The sequence below is a fragment of the Chrysemys picta genome, chromosome 2 (assembly GCF_011386835.1).
Source record: "Chrysemys picta bellii isolate R12L10 chromosome 2, ASM1138683v2, whole genome shotgun sequence".
NCBI classification, from domain to species: domain Eukaryota; kingdom Metazoa; phylum Chordata; order Testudines; family Emydidae; genus Chrysemys; species Chrysemys picta.
The window spans coordinates 117,956,233-117,979,202 of NC_088792.1; the positions used below are offsets into that span (position 1 = coordinate 117,956,233).

A 22,970-nucleotide genomic window follows, 5' to 3' on the forward strand; every position below is an offset into this window, starting at 1 on the left:
TCCACAGCCGACCCACCGGTGTTGCTAGGGTAGAAAATTCTCCGACGATCGTGCACGCGGCGCGCGCACACCTAATGGAATGGATATGAGCAACACATCTCGAAGAACAACAGTTACAACGGTGAGTAACCGTCTTTTTCTTTTTTTAGTGATGTGATCATCCCCTTTCCTGGTGTGGGGGTTTGTAGTCAAATGTAAGACAAGTAACAAAACATAATTTACTAACCTTCAAATTGTTTTTTCTCCATTCTTTCATTTGATTTTGGTCTTCTTTCATCTCCCACTTTCATTCTTTTAAATACAGAACATTTTCTTCCTCTTCTTTTTCCATTGTTTTCTTTCCCCTTTTATTGTTTTCCTGTCCCCTTTGTTTTCTGTCCCCATGCTTTCTCTCCACCATAATCTTTTTTTCTCTGTCATTAGCTTCCTTATTTCCCCACATGTACTAATAACTTTTCAGTTTTCTTAATCACTCTTGAGGGAGCACAGTTTGTATTTTCCGGCTGGTATTGGCTTCTGACTGCAGCCAATGCTCTGTGGATGCTTTCTGGGTGATATCACCCCTGGGTACCATAATTCCCACACAAATGGTGCTGGATGAGTCCTCTTGTCCTAGTTCTCACCCTTTCCAGTCATTAAGAGTGAAAGTGAGGAGTGGGCCACATCAGTAGTAAAGGGGAAAAACCACCGCCTTTGATAGGAGCAGCAAAGGAAGACATGACCATTCTTTTTGAGCTCCACATGCATGCTAAGTATGTGGGGGGTTGTGACACTCTCCGCAGAGCACCCAGAACCATAAGCCATTGTGTTACCTCTCTGCAGCATCAAGAGTGAGTTTTTCTGGGGCTTAAATTATGTGTCAGCTCCTTGCCACTCCGATCTGTCCACCTCACCAGCAAATCAGTGAACAGGTTCCTGAGTTTCCTAGGACGTCTCTGTGCTGTGTCCAGTCCCTCTCACTGAACACTTACAGAAATTAAGTTTTCTGCCCCCAAGGAGACAGTGCACACACCTGCCTGTCGGTTTAGCTGAGGACTTGCACTTTACTTCATTATAACAGCACTGAGATGATTTATAGTAAAACTTAGAATAAATGTATTAATAAAGAACATAGATTTAAGTGATACTAAGCAAGAGAAAAGGAGACAGGTATGGCTACAAACAAAACAAAATAAAACACACTTTCTAGTGTTGAAGCTGTAACTTTAGCAAGCTACAACTTGGATTAAACAGCTTTCTTGCTTACTTCAAGGTACCGGTACCATCAGCCGTTGGGTAGGAGAATCCAGCGGTCACAGAATGAGAGGATGCTGGCTCTTTGTCCTCTAAGTGATGGATAATTAGAATGTCTTTTTCCTCCCCTTGTATTTTCTAAAGTCTATAGTCTTTGTCTAAAGAGCCAAGACTTCCTGGGGTTCAGAGTCTGGTGTTTCCCCTAGTGTGCTCACCCAGGTGTTTCCTCCAGCTCTCGTTAGCCTAATTGCTTTTTTTCCTTATATGTAAATGTACTTTCTTTGTCCACTGTCTGTAATGAAGCCAGGCAGAAGGTAAATCCACACTCGTCTTCAAGTGATTGCACATGTGCATTCCACTGTAAATGTTTGTGTGCATCAGTGCACAGTTGTCAGAGTTTTTACCCTTAGCAATACCTGTCGGCCTGAGCGCCCTCTGCTGTCTCATGCACATCACACAGGCATAGAAGGCCAAGGTACCCCAGGCCTGCTTAGCTCCTTCCTACTGCCTGTGATAGTTGTTAGAGCTCCCTGTCCTTCTGGAAGTTTTTTCTCAATACCTTTTTATAGTACACATGTTTAATTTAGTTTAGTTAGTAAAATGAAAATAAAAAAGTTGTTTTGTGTGGTTCTGGCACCCAGTTTGGATACCAGTCCCGGTACTGGAGATATGCTGCGCTCTCTGAGTTTCAAGACCCGCTGCTCTTGCGGTAAGGCTATGCCTGATAGTGACCCTCACCCCAGCTGCCTTATTTGCTTGGGGGAGGCTCATGTAAGGCAAGTGTGGCATTTGTAACAACTTTAAGCCTTGTTGAAAAAAGACAGGGACGCCAAGTTAAAATGTCTGGTGATGGACTCTGTGCTGAGCCCTCTATCTTGTCCAAGTATCAAGGACCTCTGCATCTCTCAGTGGCACATCTCTGGCATTACGAGTTCCAAGAAGCAGATCACTATCACTGGTTCTGAAGAAGAAGCATTGGAAATCGGACTCAGTATTAGAGTCATCACAAGACTTGAAGAGGATGAGCTCTTCTGAAGACTCTGGAATGCATGCAAAGAGGAAGCACTTCTCAGAGCACACTTCTAAACAACGGAGTTCGTTGACTGCAAAGCACAATGTGGCCCTGTCAAGACCAGCTTCAGAAGCACCTTCATCAGCAACTTCTTACATCGCAGTACTACGGAGTGTTTTCCTGGTACTATCTACTCAAGGCATTTGAGGCTGCGAGAGAGTTGTTGAACCTCTCAGTTGCGTCATCACCAGAGGTTCAACAGTGTCACCCAGCACTGTCTCCAAAGGTACCGCCTCCAACAACTTCATCTCAGCATTGAGCAGCTCTACTGCACATGGCCATCAGGGTACCAGTGAGGCTGGTACTGTCCAGGAAAAAGCTGCAGGTAGTATCCCCAGCTCCCCTTTCTTCAGAGCTTGAGCCACCTTCTGCAGTACCAATGGGTACGGCACCACCTTGGTCTTTTTCCTAATCAAACTCTGAAGTGGGATCCTATGTATCCCAGCTTATCCATTCACCTCAGGAGGACTATATTACCTGCCTGAACTGGTTTCTGGCTCAGTACCAGCAGGAAGCTTATAGGAGGGACCCTTGGGTTACTCACAGTTGGGGTTGGGGGCTGTACCAGTGGCCCTTTTAGAACATGTGGGGTTTCCCTCCTAATCATCTATTGAGCTATCTCTTCTCCATCTATTGAGTGTCAGGAACATCGTTGCCACAAGCACCATAGCATTGGTACTGAGTTTGGCACTCAGGAGAGTCATGATCCATCTCACGAATAGCTGCAAGAGGAGCACAAACTGAACTAGCCCTGGTACCATTAGCATTCTCTTCCTCATCCCCAGATGAGGCAATTGTAATTGAGCCTATTTCTTTACCTCTGGATTATTTTAAGACTTATCAAGGCTGTGGAGGAGGATGGCTATGGCCCTAGATATTCATCCACAGGAGGTCCAGGAAAAATCCCACAAGCTGGTAGACATTCTGACCTCTGTGGCTCCAGTTGAAATAGACTCATTTATTTGTAGAACTATCTTAGAGCCTACTAAGATCCTCTATCAGACCCCAGCTTCCCTGAATACAACTGCAAAAAGAGTGGTACTATTTCCCTTTTTAGGGATTTGAGCACCTGTATAACTATCTTCCTCCAAGCTCCATTGTAGTGGCAGCAGCCAATGAAAAGGAAATGCAAGGCCACCAGGCGTCCACCCCCAAAAATATAGAGGACAAGATGATGACTCGGGAAGAAGCTTTATTCTACAGGTGGATTATAGCTTCATATTGCAAACCAGAAAACTTTGCTGGGATGCTACAATTTCACCCTGTCCGATGCTGTTTCGAAGTTCAAAGACCAACTCCCAGATGAAGTGAAATGAGCTCCTGACTTTATTAGAGGAAGGCAAGCTGGTTATCAGAACAGCTCTGCAGATGAGTCAATGCAGCAGATACTGCAGTATGCAACATGGCCTCTGCTATCATGATGAGACTCATCCTGGTTACACTCTTCTGGTCTCCCTCAAGAGGTGCTATGGACAGTACGGGACTTACCCTTTAAAGGGCCATCGGTCTCAGATTCTAGAGTGACCCTGAAATCCCTGGGAATTTACACCCCAGCAGGGACGTGGAAGGATTTCTACCCTCAACAATCTCAGCATTTTCAGCGGTTTGCCCCTTGAGCCCAAGAACTACCAAGGAGAAAGAACAGAGATGGAAAAAGATGCCCACCACTACCCTCTGCTTCAGCTGCTGCTAGTTTGCCAAGGCAGGTGGCATCTTCCAGGAGCTCATGTTGATGGGCAGGTTGAGAGCAGTCTGTCAATTGTGGGAGTGATATCTTTTTCTTTTCAATTTTTGCAAACTACCTGTTCCACGTCCATCGTGCTTGGCCCACATCAAAACAGTTGGATGGATTCTAAGCATAGTGGAAGTGGGATATATGTTCCATTTTGTTTCTACTCCATCCTTCCCTTCCCCATCCCTATCAGGGACCCCCTCACGAGAAAATATTGCTGCAAGAGATAGTGATTTCTCTTCTCTATGTGCTGGAACATTTTTTTTTGTATCTGAAACATCAAGGATTAGCAGTTAGCTCAGTTAAGGTCCCCCCAGCAGCTGTATCAGCATTTCATCCTTCTGTGGATAACCACTCCCTTTTTTCTAACCTGATGGTTGTAAGATTTTTAAAGGGTTTGGATAGGATGTTTCCACACACATAAAGCCCTAATCCATCTTGAAGTCTGAATTTAGTTTTAACAAAGTGGATGGATCCTCCTTTCAAGCCTCTAGCAACCTGCTCTCTGTTACACTTTTCATTTTTAATTGCCATTACATTGGCCAGGAGAATAGGGGAGTTGAGGGCATTAGTATCACATTCTCCATATATGGTTTTATACACAGATAAAATTTACCTTTGTTGCCATAAAAGTTTTCTTACAGAAGTGGTCTCCTCTTTTCTTATCAACCAAGTAGTTTTCTTACTGACCTTCTTCCCTAAGCCTTACGGTGATAAGGGAGAGGAGACACTGTATACTCAAGACGTTAGAAGAGTATTAGCGTTTTATCTGGAACTGACTAAATCTTTCAGGTCTTTGTCTCAATTCTTTGTTGCATTTGCAGACAGAATGAAGGACAGTCTGGTTTCCATGCAAAGTACTTTCATGGATATCCAGTTGTATTTGTCTATGTTAACAGTTGACTAACGAGGAGCCGCCAGATAGTGTATTGGGTCATTCGACTAGATTTCAAATGGCCTCTTTTTCTGACCTTTTCCTGGTTCATGCGCACATATTAGACATTTTCAAAGTGGCAACCCTGGTCGTCATGTCACATGTTTGTTGAGAGATTGCACAGTGGAAGGCAATCTAGAGACAATGCTAAATTTAGACAAGTGGTCATCCAGTCACTGTTCAAATGGATTCTGAACCCACCTCCACATGAGACTGCTAGTGAGTGATCTGCGGTGGAATGGACATGTGCAATCACAGTTACTAACCTTTCCATAACTGTTGTTCTTCAAGATGTGTTGCACATGTCCATTCCATGGCCTGCTCTCTTTCCCCTCTCTATTGGATTTGTTCTGGTAGGAAAGAACTGAGCGGGGCCTGAGGCAGCTCAGCCCTTTATGCATATGTGATGTGTGTGAGGCAGCAGAGATTGTTTGGCCTGCCCTGATGGGGTAAAAAGTTTCTGACAACTGTTCACTGGAGCGCACAAACACCTAAAGTGGAATGGGCATGTGCAACACATCTCAAACAGTCATGGAAAGGTTAGTAACTGTTTTTCCTTTGCGTAAGGCAGCCTTGTTTATCCACTGCCTCCAAAACATATTTTAGGAAACATTTCCAGCACATAGACATAACATTTCATACAGAAACCGTACATACATCACACAATGTTATTCATGACCAGTGTGTGACCAGTTCTTATATACTGTCTTACAAGACTGTTTGCCTAAATATCCTGACAACTGTGTGTGCGCCCTTTGCCAGCTGACATAAAGGGGCTCTTAAGGTCACAGAGGTTTTTGGTGGTTTTCTTGTTGTTTTTGCTTTGGCACAGTTACAAAACAAACTGTCCAAACCCAGGGTGAAAAAAACTGCAGTTTCAGCAATAAGTTTCTATAATTCCTATCTTCATACCATAAATTTATACCTCTCTGTATGTTTGTGAGCGATGAATGGTATAAATGATTGGGGGAAATTAATTTTTTTATGCTTCTTTTAAAAAAAATTTTTTCCCTCCAGTAGTGTGTTCATTTTGTATAATTATTTATTTTCTCTGAAGATCAGATTGTGTGGAAATTCTCAAGAAATGTGGAGACCAAAATAAATTTCCTGAGGGCCACACAGCTGAAAGCATTTGTGAACTTCTGTCGCCAACAGATGACTTTGAGAACTGTATCCCTTTGGATACATACCTTAGTAAGTACCAAAATATCTGTGCAACAGGGTTGGATTGTAAAATGCTTTTGAAGTCTAAAAATTGGTATTTCATTTTTTTAAAATGGAATCACATGAAATTGTTCAGCTGAAAGTGTTTCATCTAATATATTGGACCAGAACCCCAGCATGACTTCACTTCTCGTACACTTCTGTAACTTCAATGGATGTACATTGATTTATATTAGCTGAAAATCTGGCCCATTGAATCTTAATATTAATATTCTTCAAAATAATAATGTCTTTTTGATAAGGTTAACTAGCCTATGTATCAGAAAGAACCCCTTCACACCCCAAAGTATTGAGAAACAAGAAGACAATCAAACATGATCCCCCATTTCCTTACACAACAAAAGACATCTGTCACAGTTTCAGGGTAACTGCATCTGCATTTCTCCCTCCTTTGTCCACTGTAGAAATGCTCATTCAGGTCTCAGGCCTTCAGTTATTCCACTACCATCTGAGCAGAGATTTGAGGCTGCGCAGCCCTCTGCCATATACTTTGATATCCCCAGCAAGCCAGTCTGCTGAACAGCCAGTACTTCTGCTGTGCTTTCTTTCTGAGGGCTATAGCCAGTGAGTGCCAGCCATTTCAAGTTATCACACAGCTCATTCTCAGCAGAGTATATTTATTGGGGTAAAAGGACAGAGAGAAAACATACATAAAACTATTCATGGATTTACATGCTTACTAAATATACCAGAAATTGTACAAGAGGCCCTGGTAGGCGAAAGTCTTTTTCACCCCCACCCACCCCCTATCTTGATAAAAAGGGCTGTGAGTACTTTATGGCTTGTACTGTCTGGCCTATCTTAGTTACAATGGGTTTTTGTTGTTGTTGTTGTTTGGGGTTTTTGTGCTTTAAACATAAAATACAATATGTGAATGCAATATCTATCCCAGCATCCTTCACAACATCCTCTTCTCATCATGTTTCTGTATTTGAGTTACCTTTCCCATGTCATTGTCTCTCCTTTCCCCTCACTTTCCTTTTTCTCTTTATGCAAGGAAGTCATTACTACAGAGTCGAGGGAAACTGAGTTGAATCTTAACAGTTCACCAGTGACACCAAATTGTCTTCAAGAAACTATGTATGTTTCCAATTCATCTTCAGGCTGTCCTTTAACAACCCTGCTGTTGCTGTCATGGGGTTTCTCTTGATTAGAGATTGCCAATCAGTCCCAATTTGTGTTCTGTGTTGTAGACAAAACTTATTTGGGGAACAAGATTGATCAAACACATGGTTACTTATGAGTAGAATTTGGGCCAGGGTTTTCAGGAGTGAAGGGCTTAATATGTTAACCCATTACAAGTAACCTCTCATGTAAAGCTTCTACATAAGCATTCTCAACAGTGGAAAACGAAAGATTTCAAGAAATTGTATGTGGCAGAATAAAATTCAATGTTCAAAATAGGAAATGCCATGCTTTATTAGAAAAATTATCATGGACCTCGTTATTATTTAAATCACTGCAGCTGATCTGTAATTACAATTTCAGGCCCGAGTTCTTTAGGTAACATTGTGGAGGAGGTTACACATCCATGTAATCCAAATCCTTGTGCTGCCAATCAGTTGTGTGAAGTAAATAGAAAAGGATGTCAGTCTGGAGAACCCTGTCTTCCCTACTTTTGTGTTCAAGGTAAGAGGTTTGGACTGCTATTTACACTTTAGCTGTTAGTTAAACATGAATTGTAGAAATTTTGGTAAATATTTTAAAATGTGCTGGTAATATTCCAAAAAAGGAAAAACTGTTTTAAGATTGTCACGGTTACCATTTTTCCCCACAAAGGGGGGGTTGTCTTTTCAACCTTTTTTTAGATCTCCCCAAGAATTTCTCATTTCCCTTTTTCATTTTTCTCCCTTCCCTCAAAAGACACATGTTTAAGGAATTTTCTGTCTGGTAGGCGATCTGAAAGGTTTTTTTTATTTTATTTTATTTCAATTTAGAATAAATAAAAGTGCCTTTATGTAGCCTCTGAGCATCATGCCAATTATTTAAAATTACAAAAACATAATGCAATACGAATCAACTCACCCCTTCCGCAAGCAGCAGCATACAATCAAATACTACCTCCCAGCCAGGTGAAACAAATGGACCCTGCAGTGAGTCCCGAAAGTCCTCAGATATCGGCTGTTTCAGACGAGGTCTTGAGAACATTCTAAGAGCTCTGGAGGTCCTTATGGCAAATGTCTGTGAAAGGTGGTATCTCAAGTAGGTTGGTCCTAGGCCACAGAAAGCTTAATCGGTCAAAAATAGCACCTTAAAGTCTTTCCAGAAACTCGCAGGTAAACAGTGCAGGTCCTAGAGCAGTGTCAGGTGTCATCTATAGAATGCCACCTGAGCTGCCTTTTGCACCAAGTCCAAATTCCAAATCATGAATTTGAGATGTAGACTCACATACAGGGTACATTGCAATAGTTTAACTTGGAAGTGGCAGAGACATGGATGATGGTAGCAAGATCCTCATTTAAAAGATACTGCCGTATCCATATATGGTAAAATGCCTTTTTGACTGCTGCTACCTGATTCTCTAACCAGATTCCCAAGTCATTACCCCAGTCACCAATGGTGGCTGAACATCATCAATCTTATGGACAGATATTACCACCATTTCTTCCAGTTCCCTTTAAAGAATCAGGATTCAACCTGTGGCCTGGAGGCCACTTGTACCCCTACATTTTTTCCCTTGAGGGCAGTTGTGTTAGGAAGAATATTTTTATTTGATTGTGAATTGAAAATATGTCCCCTTGAGTGAGTGAGAGAGAGAGAGAGAGAGAGAGAGAGAGACTGATTTAATTGAAGGTTTTGAATCAGCTCCGTTGCTACTGAGAATAAGCAGAGGTTATCACCTCCCCAGCTACATTCCACTATTTCCCTCTCAGCCTCAGGAGCATCTCTGATGAGAGCTGGGAGTGCTCTGAACAGCTGCTGTTACTTTACTCCTGCAGCTGCTCAGCAGTTTCCCTCACTGGCCATCTGCTATATCACAAAGGAAGGAAGGGTAGCTTGCTGGCCAGCTGTTCCAATACCTACATCCCTGCTGAGCTGTGGGAGCCCTGGAGAGAGAGAATGGATAGGTGCTCGAGTGGCTCTACCTAAGCCTAGAGAACTAGTTAAAAGTATTGATTGTGTCCCCATGACCTTTATGAAATAGCACGTTTGGCCCTGAGGCTGAAAAAGATGGATTTCATTGCACTGAATTGCACTGGCCTGACTGTTACAAGAGAGTGATTCAATTGCTAATGGAGACAGAAACTCTGTTTCAGAAAGTCCTCAGAAGGTTGAACTGTGACTCTAACATCTTCCTTGTGTTTTTAATAATTTTTTAATTAATTGACAATCCATGGGTTTAGTTTAGTAATTAATCAGTTACTCTTATCTATCTTAAAACAAACAACCCCCCAATTTTAGTTCTTTGAGTTACTGTCCCTAGGGGGACACCATGTAGATGCCCATACACCTTCCATCGAAGATTTGTTCAACAGGTCTGTAGGTCCATGCTTGCATCTTTCACTTCCATGTGCTCCAGAACAAGGATATATAGGGAAGGTCAGACTTACTGCCACTCAGTTCCTTTTCAACCACCTGTATTTAGACACAGAGCTTTGCAGTGTCCACTAGCTTATTTTCTCGCTCTCTGTATCTTATTTTTTTAGTATTCCTTATTTTTCCCTGGGCACAGGTTTGCCAGCTTTGGACTTGGATGCCCGCACCTATTCTACCACCGACTCATCTGCCAGTACCAACTACTCTAGCTCCTCTATTGGACGTGGGATGATACGTCTTCAGAGTCAAACATCTCTCTCCAGGATTTGACTACCTTTCCCTTACAGCCTCTGTCCCTTGTTATCTACCCTGACAAGGATACTCTGGGAATTAGTCATCATCCTCCCTGCCAATGTTGGCAGGAACATTCCTAGGGTCCCACACCCTTTCCATATGCCTCACCACATTGGCATTCTACCACATGGGCCCCTTCCCTGACCAGTTTTACAGGGAGCCTTGATGTAAAAAGGCCCGCCAAGAGGAGCCTTCAGGCCCAGAGTACCCCTTCCACAGCAAGCTCCACCTTCTCAGGGAGACTTTTTTCAGAGGATCAGGAGCCAGTGGAGCCTCCTTCCAATAAATGATTGGCGTCCCCAGATGAAGCAATCCTATCCCCTCCATCATCCTGTACTGATGACTTTAAAATTTTTTGGGATCTGATGAAGAGCGTGGCTGAGACACTACAAATTCCCCTTGAGAAGGTTCAGGAGGCCCAGCATTCCCTACCGGATATTTTCCACACTCCATCTCATCTACTCTATAACAGAGCCCTCAGACCACAGCGAGGTCTTGCTTACAGCTCCTTGGCCATATGGCAGCCTGCACGTTTGTTATGCCTCACTCCAGATGCCTCCAAGTCTGGCTCAAACTGTTTATACATGCAACAGACACAGCCTGTCCAAAGGTGTCCATTCTCTAGAGAGTCAAGGACTCTCTCAGTTGCTGGAAGGACCCCTGCAGGGTCTGCATTGGGACATCTTTTTCATGTCTACCTCCCATAAGGACCATCACCTCAGACACATCTATGCTGGGTTTGGGAGCTCACCTTCAGGTCTTAATAGCACAAGGCGCGTGGATCCCCCAGGAATCGTTGCTCCATACCAACATCCTTGAGCTATAGGCAGTCCATTACATATGCTGTTATTTCTCATCCAAGATCAAGGACCACTTTGTAAGTATTATGACGTACACCATTGCCCTGTTGTCTTACATCAACCAAGGAGGAGGAAAATCCCTGTCCTTAATTGCAGAAGCAATAAAGCTCTTGAATTGGTGTCTAATCCACCAAATCAATCTCTTCAGCATACCTACTAGGTCTGCAGAACACCATGGCAGACTATCTGAGCAGGCATTTCCTTCAGGATCACGAATAGGAACTGAACAATCACTATCTTTTTGGAAGATCTGCCTCACATCAGGCTCCCCAGAGGTAGATCTTTTTGTGACACCATTCAACACAAAATGCCATAATTTTGCTCGTGGGTCAGGCTTAGTCACAACTCTCTGGAAGACGTTCTCCTGACTGCCACGCTACGTGTGCTGCTATATGCCTACCCTCCAATGTCTTTGCTTCTCAAAGTCCTAAACAAGCAGAGACAGGGAGAAAGCAAAGACAGGTATGGTTGTCGCACCTGATTTGGCTAGTGCTGAGACCACCTCTTCTCCTCCCTTTGGTGACAGACTGCCTGACCCAGAAATCAGGCTGTGTAACCCACACCAACTTCATTGCTACACCTTTGGGCATGGCTTCTTGATTGCTCTCTGGTCTAGAACAGGATAATTCTCCTGAGGTGCAGTCTGTGCTGCTAAACAGTAAGAAGCATGTCCTAAGGAAAACATACCTCCAGAAGTGAAAGCATTTTGTGTGCACAGTGGTCGTTGTCTTTGTCTGAGTCTTCTCTCTCTATCGTACTGGACTACCTGCTGAATTAAAAACCCAGGGATTATCTTTCAGGTCGACCAAGGTCCACCTGGCTCCTATTACAGCCTTTCACCAACCAGTTGAGTGGGTTTCAGTTTTTACTCACCTTACCTTACTAAAAGATTCCTGAAGGGTTTGACCAACCTCTTTCCTTCTGTAATACAGCCCACTCAACCTTAATTTAGTCCTTAATGCTTTGAGGGAATAAAAAAAACCCTTTGAGCCCATGTGCAGTTGTTTTCTTCTGTACTTGTCTCTTAAAACAGCCTTCCTTGTAGCCATTACTTTGGCCAGAAGAATAAGTGGACTGGGAGTCCTTATGGCTGATCCACCTCTACACTGTGTCGAGACAAGGTGACTATTTGTCCTCATCCTTATTTCCTGCTTAAATTCTTGTTGGACTCTCATGTCAATCAGGACATCCAGCTACTGGTTTTCTATCCCAAACCTCATGCTTCAAGGGAAGAGGCCAGTCTACATACTCTAGCTTTCAGAAGAGCCCTCACTTTTTATTGCCACAGGAATAACCTTTCAGATCCTTTCTCAGACCCTCTATCTCCATTGCTGAGAGAATAAAAGGAACTCCTCTTTCCTCACAAAGTCTATCTGAATAGGTCTCAGGGTGCAGCCTAACATGTTGCAAAGCTTGTGGGGTGCACCTTTCACCTAGGGTGACAGTCCATTCCATCAGAGCTCAGTCCACCTCTGTAGCTCTGCCTAAGAACATACCCATTGCAGACCTTTGCAAAGCTGCCACCTGATCATTAGTGCACACATTTTTGCAGCACTATGCTATCGTCACACTTTCAGACCTGATGCAGCTTTTGTTGAGGCCATTCTGTGAACTGTTCTTAACTCATCTCCTCAACACCCACCACTGTAATTAAGGTACTGCTCTGGAGTCACTTAATGTAGAGCATCTCTAGGGACAATAGCCTGGAGAAGGAGAGGTTACTTACCTCTGCAGTAACTGAAGTTCAAGGTGTTTTGTCCCTCTGGGAGCCCCACTACCTTCCCTCCTTTCCCCTCTGTTTCGGAATTCTTGCCTTGAACTTCGGAGTTGAGAAGGAGCTGGAGTTGCGGCAGGTCCAACTTTCCCTATATAACCTCGTTCTGGAGCATGAGAATGTGTAGGATACAGGTGCGGACACTCACTACTGATGAAAAATTTCCAATCAAAGGTGCACATGCATGCCATACACCTAGCATCGAGCACCCACAATGACAAAATATCTTGAAGAACTCTTAACTACTGTAGAGGTAAGTAATCTCTTTCCTGTTCCTTTCACTATCCCTTGCACCTCCTGGCTTTTAATCCTCCTCTTCCTTTTCCTTTCTCCATCTCACTGCTGTTTTTCTATCTCTTCCTCTTCTTCTTTCTTTCTTTCTCTTAACTTTTTTATTCCTTTTTATTTTGTTAACATATTTTCATAATGTGTTAATGAGTGTCTTCAAAATGCACACAAGAATAGAAGCAAGGAAGAGGAAAGGAGGTCAGGAAAGAGAAACAACAGAGCTTAGTTGCCAGATTTTAGTACAAGTTAGGAGCTGGTGTATCTTAAGTGTGTGGCATTTGTCATGTCCATGTATTCTGATGCAGAATGATGGGGAAACTAGGAGAGCTGATTAGCGTGATGTGAAACTACACATTTTCTTTTTGCATTTGCATGCAAAAAGTAGTATTTCTGCATGTATTTAGGAATTTTATCTTGGGCAAATTCTTCACATTTCTGCCAGTTACCATTGATCCTGAAAATGGTGAAATCCTTTCCCAAGAGCAATATTATGGATTGTACCAATGTTATTATTCACAAAGAGAACCACTTTTGGATGCAAAATGACACTCCTCTGCCTCCAAAAACTGCTTTCCATTTTTGCAGAAATTTGAAGATGTATATATTTTTTCCACAAATCCTCAGAAGTGATTTTTCCACCATCAGAATTTCTTCATACAGAGTATTTGTTATCCCTAAACATTTCTGAAACGTAATTAATTTTTAATGAGCTGATGTTTCTTTTATGTGCATAGGTTGCAAGTTGGGAGAAGCTTCAGATTTTATTGTCCGCCAAGGTACACTTATTCAGGTTCCATCATCTGCAGGAGATGTTGGTTGCTTCAAAATTTGTACCTGTGGACAGAGTGGACTGTTAGAAAACTGTATGGAGATGCATTGTGTTGACCTCCAAAAGTCATGTATTGTTGGAGGACAAAGGAAAAGTAAGTACAGGATTAGACTCAGTTTCTGCAAACTAAGAGTGTATTTTCTGGGAGGGCGGTGAACGCCAAGGCCATCTGCTTGAAGTCCTGTCCTCTCAGCACTGGTTCATGTTCTCTGGCCTTTTCAAGTTCCCTGACAGTGTGAGTTATTTAAGGAGCGATGGTGCCAATGGCTGTCCCTCCTTGGAACTCCTCCGAATGGAAAAGAGCATAAGTGAATGCTGCCTCTGGCGGTCTTGACTTGGACAGGCTTACTCCACAGAGCTGGTGGGGGAATGCTGTGCAGAGAGAGCTTATTCCCCAGTCCCTACTCCTGCAGTGATACAGTATCATGTGTTTGAGCAACATTCTGCATTTGGTGGTTTCATGAGATTTCTATAGAGAAAAATATTCTCTGCACAACATGAAGTACATAAATGTTTCTTAAAAAGAGAGAACAAAAACTACACACAATAGCAAGACATAAATATTGATTATTTAATTGTTACCTAAAAGTGTAACTTAGGGTTACCATATGTCCTCATTTTCAGTTGTTAATCGCCATCCCCTCTCTCCTCTTGGGGTGTCAGCTCGCTGCAGCCTGTGGATTGCAATCCTCTCCCCTCCCCGTGCTGCTGCAACCCCGCGCCCCATGGCTAGGAGCGGTGGCGTCTCTGCAGCCAGCTGTGGGTGGGGGGGGGACTCGCGGCCGCTTCTCCCTCCTCCAAGCATCCCCCATGGCTCTGGCAGAGCCTCGGTCTCCTCCCTCCACCCCAGCCATGCAAGGAGCCCTCTCCCCTCCCCCGCCAGCGGTCCGTGCAGCCGGGGCTTCCTCCCCCTCCCAACCTCCTGCAGAGCCGCTGCCTGGGGGGAGGGTCCTGGCGCAGGGGAAAGTTTCTCAGCGCACGGCGGTGGCTCCTGGGCGCGTGAGCTCCCCCCCATCTACCCGGAAGGGCCCGCGCTGCAGCGCCTCCCGCAGCCGCCCGGCCTGAGCTGCCGCAGCCTTACCAGGTCCAGCTGAGAGCGAGGCGAGACCCCCCTGAGCCCGGGGGTGAGGTCTGGGCCACGCACGCAGCACTTCTCTGCTCCAGCCTGGCCAGAGAGGGAGCCTGTGGCTGGGATGCAGCCTCGCAGTTGGGAGCGCGTTGGGGCTGGGATGCCCAGCTCGGTGGCAGGCCCGTGGCCCGAAGCAACTTCCCGTCCCCCTGTCTCTGGCTGCTGGTGCGCGGGGGTAGTGCCCGGCCAGGGGCACATGGGCTGGAGAGCGGCGGGAGCCGGGAAAGTTGGAGCCTGGGGAGGAGGCAGCTGTTTCGCGTGGCTGGGAGGGAGGGGGGAGGAAGGGGAATGTGGTGTGCTCAGGGGAAGAGGCGGGGCTGGGGCAGGGATTTGGGGCAGGGGTCCAATGGGGCAGGGAGGGGGCGGAGTTGGGGCGGGCACTTTTGGGAAGGGGTTGGAATGGGGGTGGGGAAGGGGTGGAGTTGGGGCGGGGCCAGCCCCTGTGGAATGTCTGTTTTTTTTTTTTTTTTTTTTTTCAGTGTTCAAATATGGTAACCCTATATGACTGCTTTTATGGACGTTTTTCTTTCAGTACTCTACTAGTATACTCTAAATAGTTCCATGGATTTCATTGTTTACAGTTAAGATGCATATATTAAGTTTACCCATTGTTTATCCATAGTTTACAAGTGCCTCTCTTTGTGTTTGGTTTAGAAACTTCATTAGAACTTAGCTAAATCAAATAATGCTATGGCTCAAGTTAGGGTTAAAAAAAACCTATTTGTAAAGCATTTGTCATAGTTTCTCATGGAATGATGACGACGGAATATTTATTTTGCTTTCATAAAGGCAGGAATTGCTTATTCTAACATTCATTTTTTTCAGGTCTTTTTATTTGGCGTTTACAATGGGTTACTCATAGTAGTAACCATTATGGTCTGTAATAAATGTTTGCAAGATCAGGTCCAATGTAGGAATTGATCTTCAGATAACCTTTTACCATATTATGTGAAAAAATCTATATTAATGCAATGTTAATGTTGCAAATTTAAATAAATAAGTTGTTTCACAATCACTTAGATTCAACAAACTAATCACTTCTTAATCTAGTCTGCTTTCATACTGTTACATTTATCTGTATTTCATTACAGAAATGGCATTTATTAATTTTGGCTTATTTGTTGTGAAGGATTGCCCTCTAGATTAAGGGGTGATTAGTTTGTTGAATTTTATGGAATGTCTACACTGCAGTTGGACACCTGCAACTGGCCCATGGTAGCTGACTTGGGCTCACAGAGCTCAGGCGGTGGGGCTGTTTTCTTGCTTTCTTTCCTTACTTACTTCACAGGGTCCTAGAGCCCGGGCTCTACCCCAAGCCCAAAGGTCTACACTACAGTTACACAGCCCCTTAACCCAAGCCTCACGAGCCTGAGTCAGGTGGCATAGGTCAGCCACAAATTTTTAATTGCAGCGTAGATATACCCTAAGTGACTATGAAAGTAAAACACTGATCACCTTGCTGAAACCAAATTGGGTCTTGGCAGCTGCAATATTAAGGGCTCAGTCCTGAAAATTCTGAGGATAGGCCTTTGTTTATGTATATCCCTTCAAAGGATCTGGCCCTAAGTTCCTCTATACTGTTTTGCCAGTATGTCTCAGTAGTGAGTGTAAACACTCATTGTTCCGTACTGCTATGGAGTAGACACAGCTGCCTGCAGCTAATAATGCCAGATTGTGATGTGTTGTTTTTTTTAACTTGGACAGATATGCACTGGGAGCTAGTTTAAGACCATAAATAACATTTGCAAATTATTGACTATGGGTTAGACTGAGATAATGTTCTCGGCTCATAAAAAGGGCACACCGGGGAGGGAAGTGAGCAGTGCAAAGGGTGCAGGCTCATAAATAAGGATCTATCTCAGGATGTGGTGGTCTATTACTTCGCACTTTAAACAGAAATTTTAATACTATTCAGGAAAAAAAAATCTATAATACAAAAGTTAGCAAACTTGCCTGGAGTTTACCTAAGTGCAATTCAACAGAAAAGTATCTTTAAACGTATCTTTAAGAAAGTCAAATATTAAAAAAAGAAGATCACAAGCCACAAGGTGTTATAAACATTTTTACACCAATCTGGAGAGCTTTAGCATTTTCATTTCCTGAGTATTTTATTTTTGCAACCTTAACATTACAGTTTTACATAGGTTTTAGCATTTTATTTGTAATTTTTTTTGTTTTTAAAAGGAACTGCCTGAGTATTTTTCCCCACTTTCCCATTAGTCAAAAACACGAGTGAGTGGATTTTCCTCAAGTTAAATGCAAAAACATTCTGAACTCTGACCAAGAATAGAAATTTCAGCTCAAACAAACAAACAAACCCATTTCTGAAAGTTTCATGAACATGAGAAAAATGGGGAATAGTTTATAATGAAATTCTGTCTGCAGCTTTAACTATATAAAGTAAGTCTTTTAGATCAGTGTCTCTTGGTGGGGGGAATGTCTGTACTCATTTGTAATTATACACATAAAATACTTCTCTCTCTTATTTTAAGGCCATGGAACATCCTTTAACATAGATTGTAATGTCTGTTCTTGTTTCGCTGGAAACTTGATATGTTCCACTCGTCAGTGTCTTAATGAGCATAACTCAGCAGAGGAACGTCGTATGTTTACAGGTACCGTTTTCCAAAATCCAGAAACTTTACATGTTCATTTGAGTCCTAACAGTAAAGTAAAAGGCTGACTTAGAACTCTTCTTGCAGTTTGTCCAGAAAATTTCAAAATTTCAGTGGCAAGTCACTGTGGTTCTGTTTTTTGTTTGTTTGTTTTTAAACTAAAGCCTGGTCTACCCTAGAAGCTTATATTGGTATAGCTACATCTCTCAGGGGTGTGGATTTCACACCCCTGACAGATATAGCTATACCAATGTGACCTCCAGTGTAGACAGTTCTAGGCTGACAGAAGAATTCTTCCATCAACCTAGCTATTGCCTCTCGGGGGAGTGGGCTACCTATGCCAATGGCAGAAACCCTCCCACTGGCATAGGTAGTGTCCACATTGAAGCGCTACAGCGGTGTAACCTCAGCTGTAGTGTTTTAAGTGTAGACATACTCTTAAGATTTTTGCACTGAGTTGAGGCCAAAGAAGGTCAAATGACTTGTCCAAGATTACATATGACTTGTCCCAATACAGCTAGCTCAGTTATTTGCTTCACCTGCTGGTCACACATACCCTAATATTTTGTACATTTTTTGCCAATGAAACTATACAAGCCAAATTACTGATCTGTATATTTTTTCAGGTCTACCATGTAACTGTGCTGATCAGTTTGTCCCAGTGTGTGGGCAAAATGGACGCACATATCCAAGTGCATGCATAGCACGATGTGTTGGGCTCCAGGACAATCAGTTTGAATTTGGATCATGTATCTCCAAGGATCCTTGTAACCCTAACCCTTGTACCAAAAATCAGAGGTAAAGATTAAATATGTAAATATATTTGGCATTTTTAATTGATAAATCAGTTTATACTTCCTTCCCTGGCAATGATACTATATATTGTAATTATAGCAATATTTTACAAATCAAGTAAACAAGTGGGAATTTGTGAGATACCTAATTTCTAATTTTGCAATACTCACAGACTGCAATAAGTGTCTGCATTTTGTTCAGTTGATTATTTCTGAAATGTTAACATTTTCTTTAAAATGCATGTTGCAGATTCTACTTTTAGAAATAAAACAGAATTATTATATAAATGTGATAATGGGTGGACTGGATGGTTTATGGTATTGGAAATAAGATATGGGGCTTTTTACCTCCTTGTAACCTTTATACATCTGATGTCTTTTCAGTCCAATGGCTAAAGAAAGGAACTGAGTCAGGAGTGATCTGTGCCTTTTTTTTAATCTGTAAAATAGAAACAATACACACTGTTGTAAAGCAATTATAACTTCTCTGGTGAAAGGCATTATATAAGTACTAAGTGTTGTTGTATTGCTAATTTGTGAAATCTCTCAATAACCTCTGTCCAGTCCCTGCTGTTTCATTTTAACAGACAGTCAGATAATCTTTAAAAGAACATAAACAAAAATGTGGCACAATACCACTGATGAGAAAACTAAAGATAAGTAATACATAAAATGCACGGCTCCCAATATTAGTGTCTCTCTATTTTCAGTCTATCAGCAAAATCTATAGAACACAGGGTAATAGGCCTCAGCGACAATTAAGGCACGCTCTACAAAATGATTGGCAGTATTATGAGCAGATAGAGGAGATTTGTAGAACAGCCATTTGGCTTTCCATCAGTACATTCATCACACTACAGGCTGGAGTTTCTACCCTTAGCAGAAGGATATCTTGGTAAGAAGGTGCTGCAAACAGTGATTCCCAGATAAATTTTCCATATAAAGCACTTACTTTGTATTAAAAAAAGTATTTGTGTTAATTTATCTTAGCATCCTTTCCCTCTCTATTTCTGTTCTCTGCTTCTCTGTATTTCCCTTCAGTGACAGATTAGGGGAGATGTCACTGTCAGAAGAGAAGTTATATTAGGTATTACATTTTTCAGTTTATTTTTTTTTTTCAATCCTAGGTTGAACATAATCAATTAATGGAATTTGGTCCTTTGTTTTTAATGGTAATTGTATACTATCTCAGGGCAGTGTTCAGCTAGAATTGTGCAACATAGCTGTTTCTGTTCATAAAAATTCAGTTAACTTTTTGCTTTTGTTCGTTGTTTTGGTATTGGTTCAGATGGGTTCATACTCTGACTTTTGCTTGAACCTATATTTGCAAAGTGAAACTTAGAAACTGATAGTTCTAGCAAGGTTTTCCCCAAACCCAGGACAGAACACTTGCGGAGAGGAGGATTTGTATTTTGAATCTCATCTCAGGTTCATATACCTCGACAAAATTTTATGCAGTACTAGGTTTGTAGTGAACCCTGAAACTAGATTACCTGAAATATTTTGTTACACAAGTTTTCTACCACTCTACTTAGCCATACCTAGCTCTAAAGCCTGTGAAAATATGCCAAAAGTTAATGTTCCCCTGAATATTTTGAGTTAATAAACCTACATAATGTGAAAATGTTATTAATTTATGCAGGTGCATACCAAAGCAGCAGGTTTGCTTAACGAGTTTTGAGAAGTTTGGATGTAGCCAGCATGAATGTGTGCCAAGACAATTCAGTTGTGACCAGTTACGGGATCCTGTTTGTGACACAGATAATATGGAATATAATAACTTGTGTACTTTGTACCAAAAAGGAAAAAATGTATCATACAGGGGTCCATGCCAGGTATGAAATAGTTTTTGCAATATTTACCAGCTATTCAACAGCATTCTTTAATGTTCCATTTTCATTTGCCATGTCCAACCAGAATTTATTTCTGGTTCACAAAAAATTCTCATTAAAGTAATGCTTTCAAAAACATAGTATCTGAGTTGGGGCACTCAATAAAATAAAATATATATAAAAAACGGTGGAAATCAAAGCAATTTAATCATGATTTAAATAAGCAATCAGGAAACCTTGACTTAACTAATCAATTTTAATGGTGTTTTGCATTTGTACTTTTTAGTTATTTTCTTAAAGAAATGGTGATTCTCATTGGTAATGATTAAAATTTATTAATTTGCAGCTAAATATAGACTTTACACTAAATTTGGTGCTCTTTTTGCTAACCAGAAAGATACACATCTATACACATTTATTTAGCTTAAATTAAATGTATTCAAATTCTTAATTTTTACTTTTTTATTGTTTTAGAAAATGGTGAATAATGCATTTCTTATTTACAAGATAATTTTTTATTTTTTTTCAAGTTCTGGCTAGAAATTTAAAACTAATTAAAATGCACAAAATATTTTAATTTACAAAAAAATAAACCACGTTAAATATGCTGGAAAATAAGAAAAGTTAGTTCTAAATGCAAACGTGTTTTTTTTTTTTTTTAACTGATTTATTATTTATTAGCTCTAGTTGGTGAATTGAACTGATTGGTTTTGGTCACCATATCAAGATTTTAGATCTAGTAGATCTCATCCTCACACCTATTTTGATTCATAGATTGGAAGAGCAAAGCAATCTTTCCTGCTCTTTCAACTGCCAACTGGTTTCTTAACTTTGAATGATCCAGTCATTGAACTGAACTATTTTCTCTGCACCTGCCAAAGAGGCTACTGCTGTCAAAAGCTGGTGCTTAGACAATGACTTCCAACAGTTCAGTGATATGCCTTATTTTAAAACTTGGCAGAAAATATTTACTACCTAACATTATTTTTGCATTTAATTTAAATGATATTAATAGATTATAATAAGTTTGGCCTTAACATATGTTGTCAATTTCAAATTTAATTTGAAATTGGTTTTTTTTTTAATGTATTTAATTTAATTTTTTTAAAGGATTTTTTAAAAATTTAAATTGGATATTTTTGTTTTGTTATTTTAAATCATGGATTTTTATCCACCTTGAAGTAAAATAAAAGTAGGATTGAGTGGGCAAAATTTTGATTGCCAAGCCACGTGTAAAATAAGCACTGTATATTATGGCCAGTTCTTTTTGTCAATTCAAAGTTTCATAGCTGTGCTCACTCCTGGGCTCTGGGAACAAATCAAAAGTTTTAGGTATGCTTATTTATGTATATGTTCTGATCATGTTAGCACCAGGTTTTGCCATATATTTTTCTTATTAAAGGAAAACTACAGTGATTAGTTACAGTATCTTGGATAGCTAACTAAATATGGTGTTTGCTAGATAGAACAGAGCTGTTTGAATGAAATATATTTTCTCTAAGTATATTTTCATACAGACTAACCACAGATCCTTTTAACTGATACATTTTAAAAAAAGCAATATATTGTGTATATATATGTTCGCCTTTGCTATCCTCCTCACTCACTCAACCCAGCTGTCTCTTCATTGCTTTCATGTATTCCATTATTTCATACTACAGTTGTCTTATTCTTATTTATCTGCTTCTTGTGGCTGTCATGACTGGGATATGGATGGTCTGACCTAGTGGTCAGAGCAGGAGTTGGGAGTCAGGCCAGGTCAAATACCAGGAGATCAGAGTTTGAGACAGGCCAGAGGGCAAACTGAGAGTCGACTGTCCGAGTCAGTTACCAGGAGATCAGAAGCAGGAGACAAACTTGAGAGCAGAGCTACGGATCGATGACCAGGTCAGGGTACCAGGAAGGGTAGCGAGGGGAGCAGGAGGCCAAGGAGGAAGCACAAGAGACACAGTCCAGAGCAAGGTGGATCCCAGTTGCATGGGCAACTTCCTGTTTCTACGCTGTGTATAAATAGGAGCTGTGAACCAATTAGGACCCTCAGCATTCTGCCAAACAGCTCCTAAGATTGGGGTCCTCTGTCTGAGTTCAGCTCCTATTCTGACAACAGTTAGCTGGTCCCTGAGTGGCAGGTTGGAACCTGCTAGCACCAGAGAGCCTCATGTAACAGGGTTCATGACCCACTGTCCCTGACAGTGGCCTTGGAGTTGCTGGTTGGCTAGTTCTGTCCACTCAGTACCATCCTCTCAGTTTATCTTACTAGGGAGATCTGCACCTGTCTAGTAAATCAGACATTTGTGTGGCTTGCTTTGTCTTGTTATCTACACAGACCAAGAATTCACTGTAGATAAGACACAAACCAGCTTTTATTTTTACTACCTTAGAAGTTGTTTCAGCAGAGTTTTAATAGCTATGTCAAGAAGACAGTCAGAAAGCAGCAAAGTTCCCTTTTACATTTTCTTAGAACACTATTAAATATACGTCTATTTTTCTAACACAGTTCATTATACAATTCTTTACATGGTGCACAAAGATCAAATGTCCATGATGATGTCAGCTACCTTTGATGCTGCTGGCAGAGGTATTATTGTCAGGGCTGTAGTCCCTAGCAAGGGAAGATGGAGTTGGGCTTGTCTCTCTTTTTTTTCCACTTGAGAGGACTCTGAGGATAGCGTGGGGTGACAGCTTATCTGGGAGTACTCTGGAGGGGACTTTGAACTCAATTCACTTCTCCCCTTGGTCCAACAATTTGAATTTGTTGGCTTTTCGAGTACACTTTTCCTGAGTGTGTTGGTTTGTTTGTTGGTTTTCTTTTGGGGAGTTATT

The 22,970-nt window shown here is 41.6% G+C and overlaps 1 protein-coding gene across 16 annotated transcripts in view; it reads left to right on the forward strand.

The window, feature by feature from the left end:
• Positions 1-22,970, forward strand: part of RECK (reversion inducing cysteine rich protein with kazal motifs) — a 141,368-nt gene that overhangs the window by 81,089 nt on the left and 37,309 nt on the right. For all 16 annotated transcript variants that reach the window (XM_005292626.5, XM_042841818.2, XM_042841814.2 and 13 more), the window contains 6 exons: positions 6,029-6,165; positions 7,684-7,824; positions 13,683-13,871; positions 17,399-17,521; positions 18,148-18,319; positions 19,958-20,150. In XM_005292626.5, the coding sequence (XP_005292683.2) occupies positions 6,029-6,165; positions 7,684-7,824; positions 13,683-13,871; positions 17,399-17,521; positions 18,148-18,319; positions 19,958-20,150 (955 nt within the window). The remainder of the gene's footprint in view (positions 1-6,028; positions 6,166-7,683; positions 7,825-13,682; positions 13,872-17,398; positions 17,522-18,147; positions 18,320-19,957; positions 20,151-22,970) is intronic.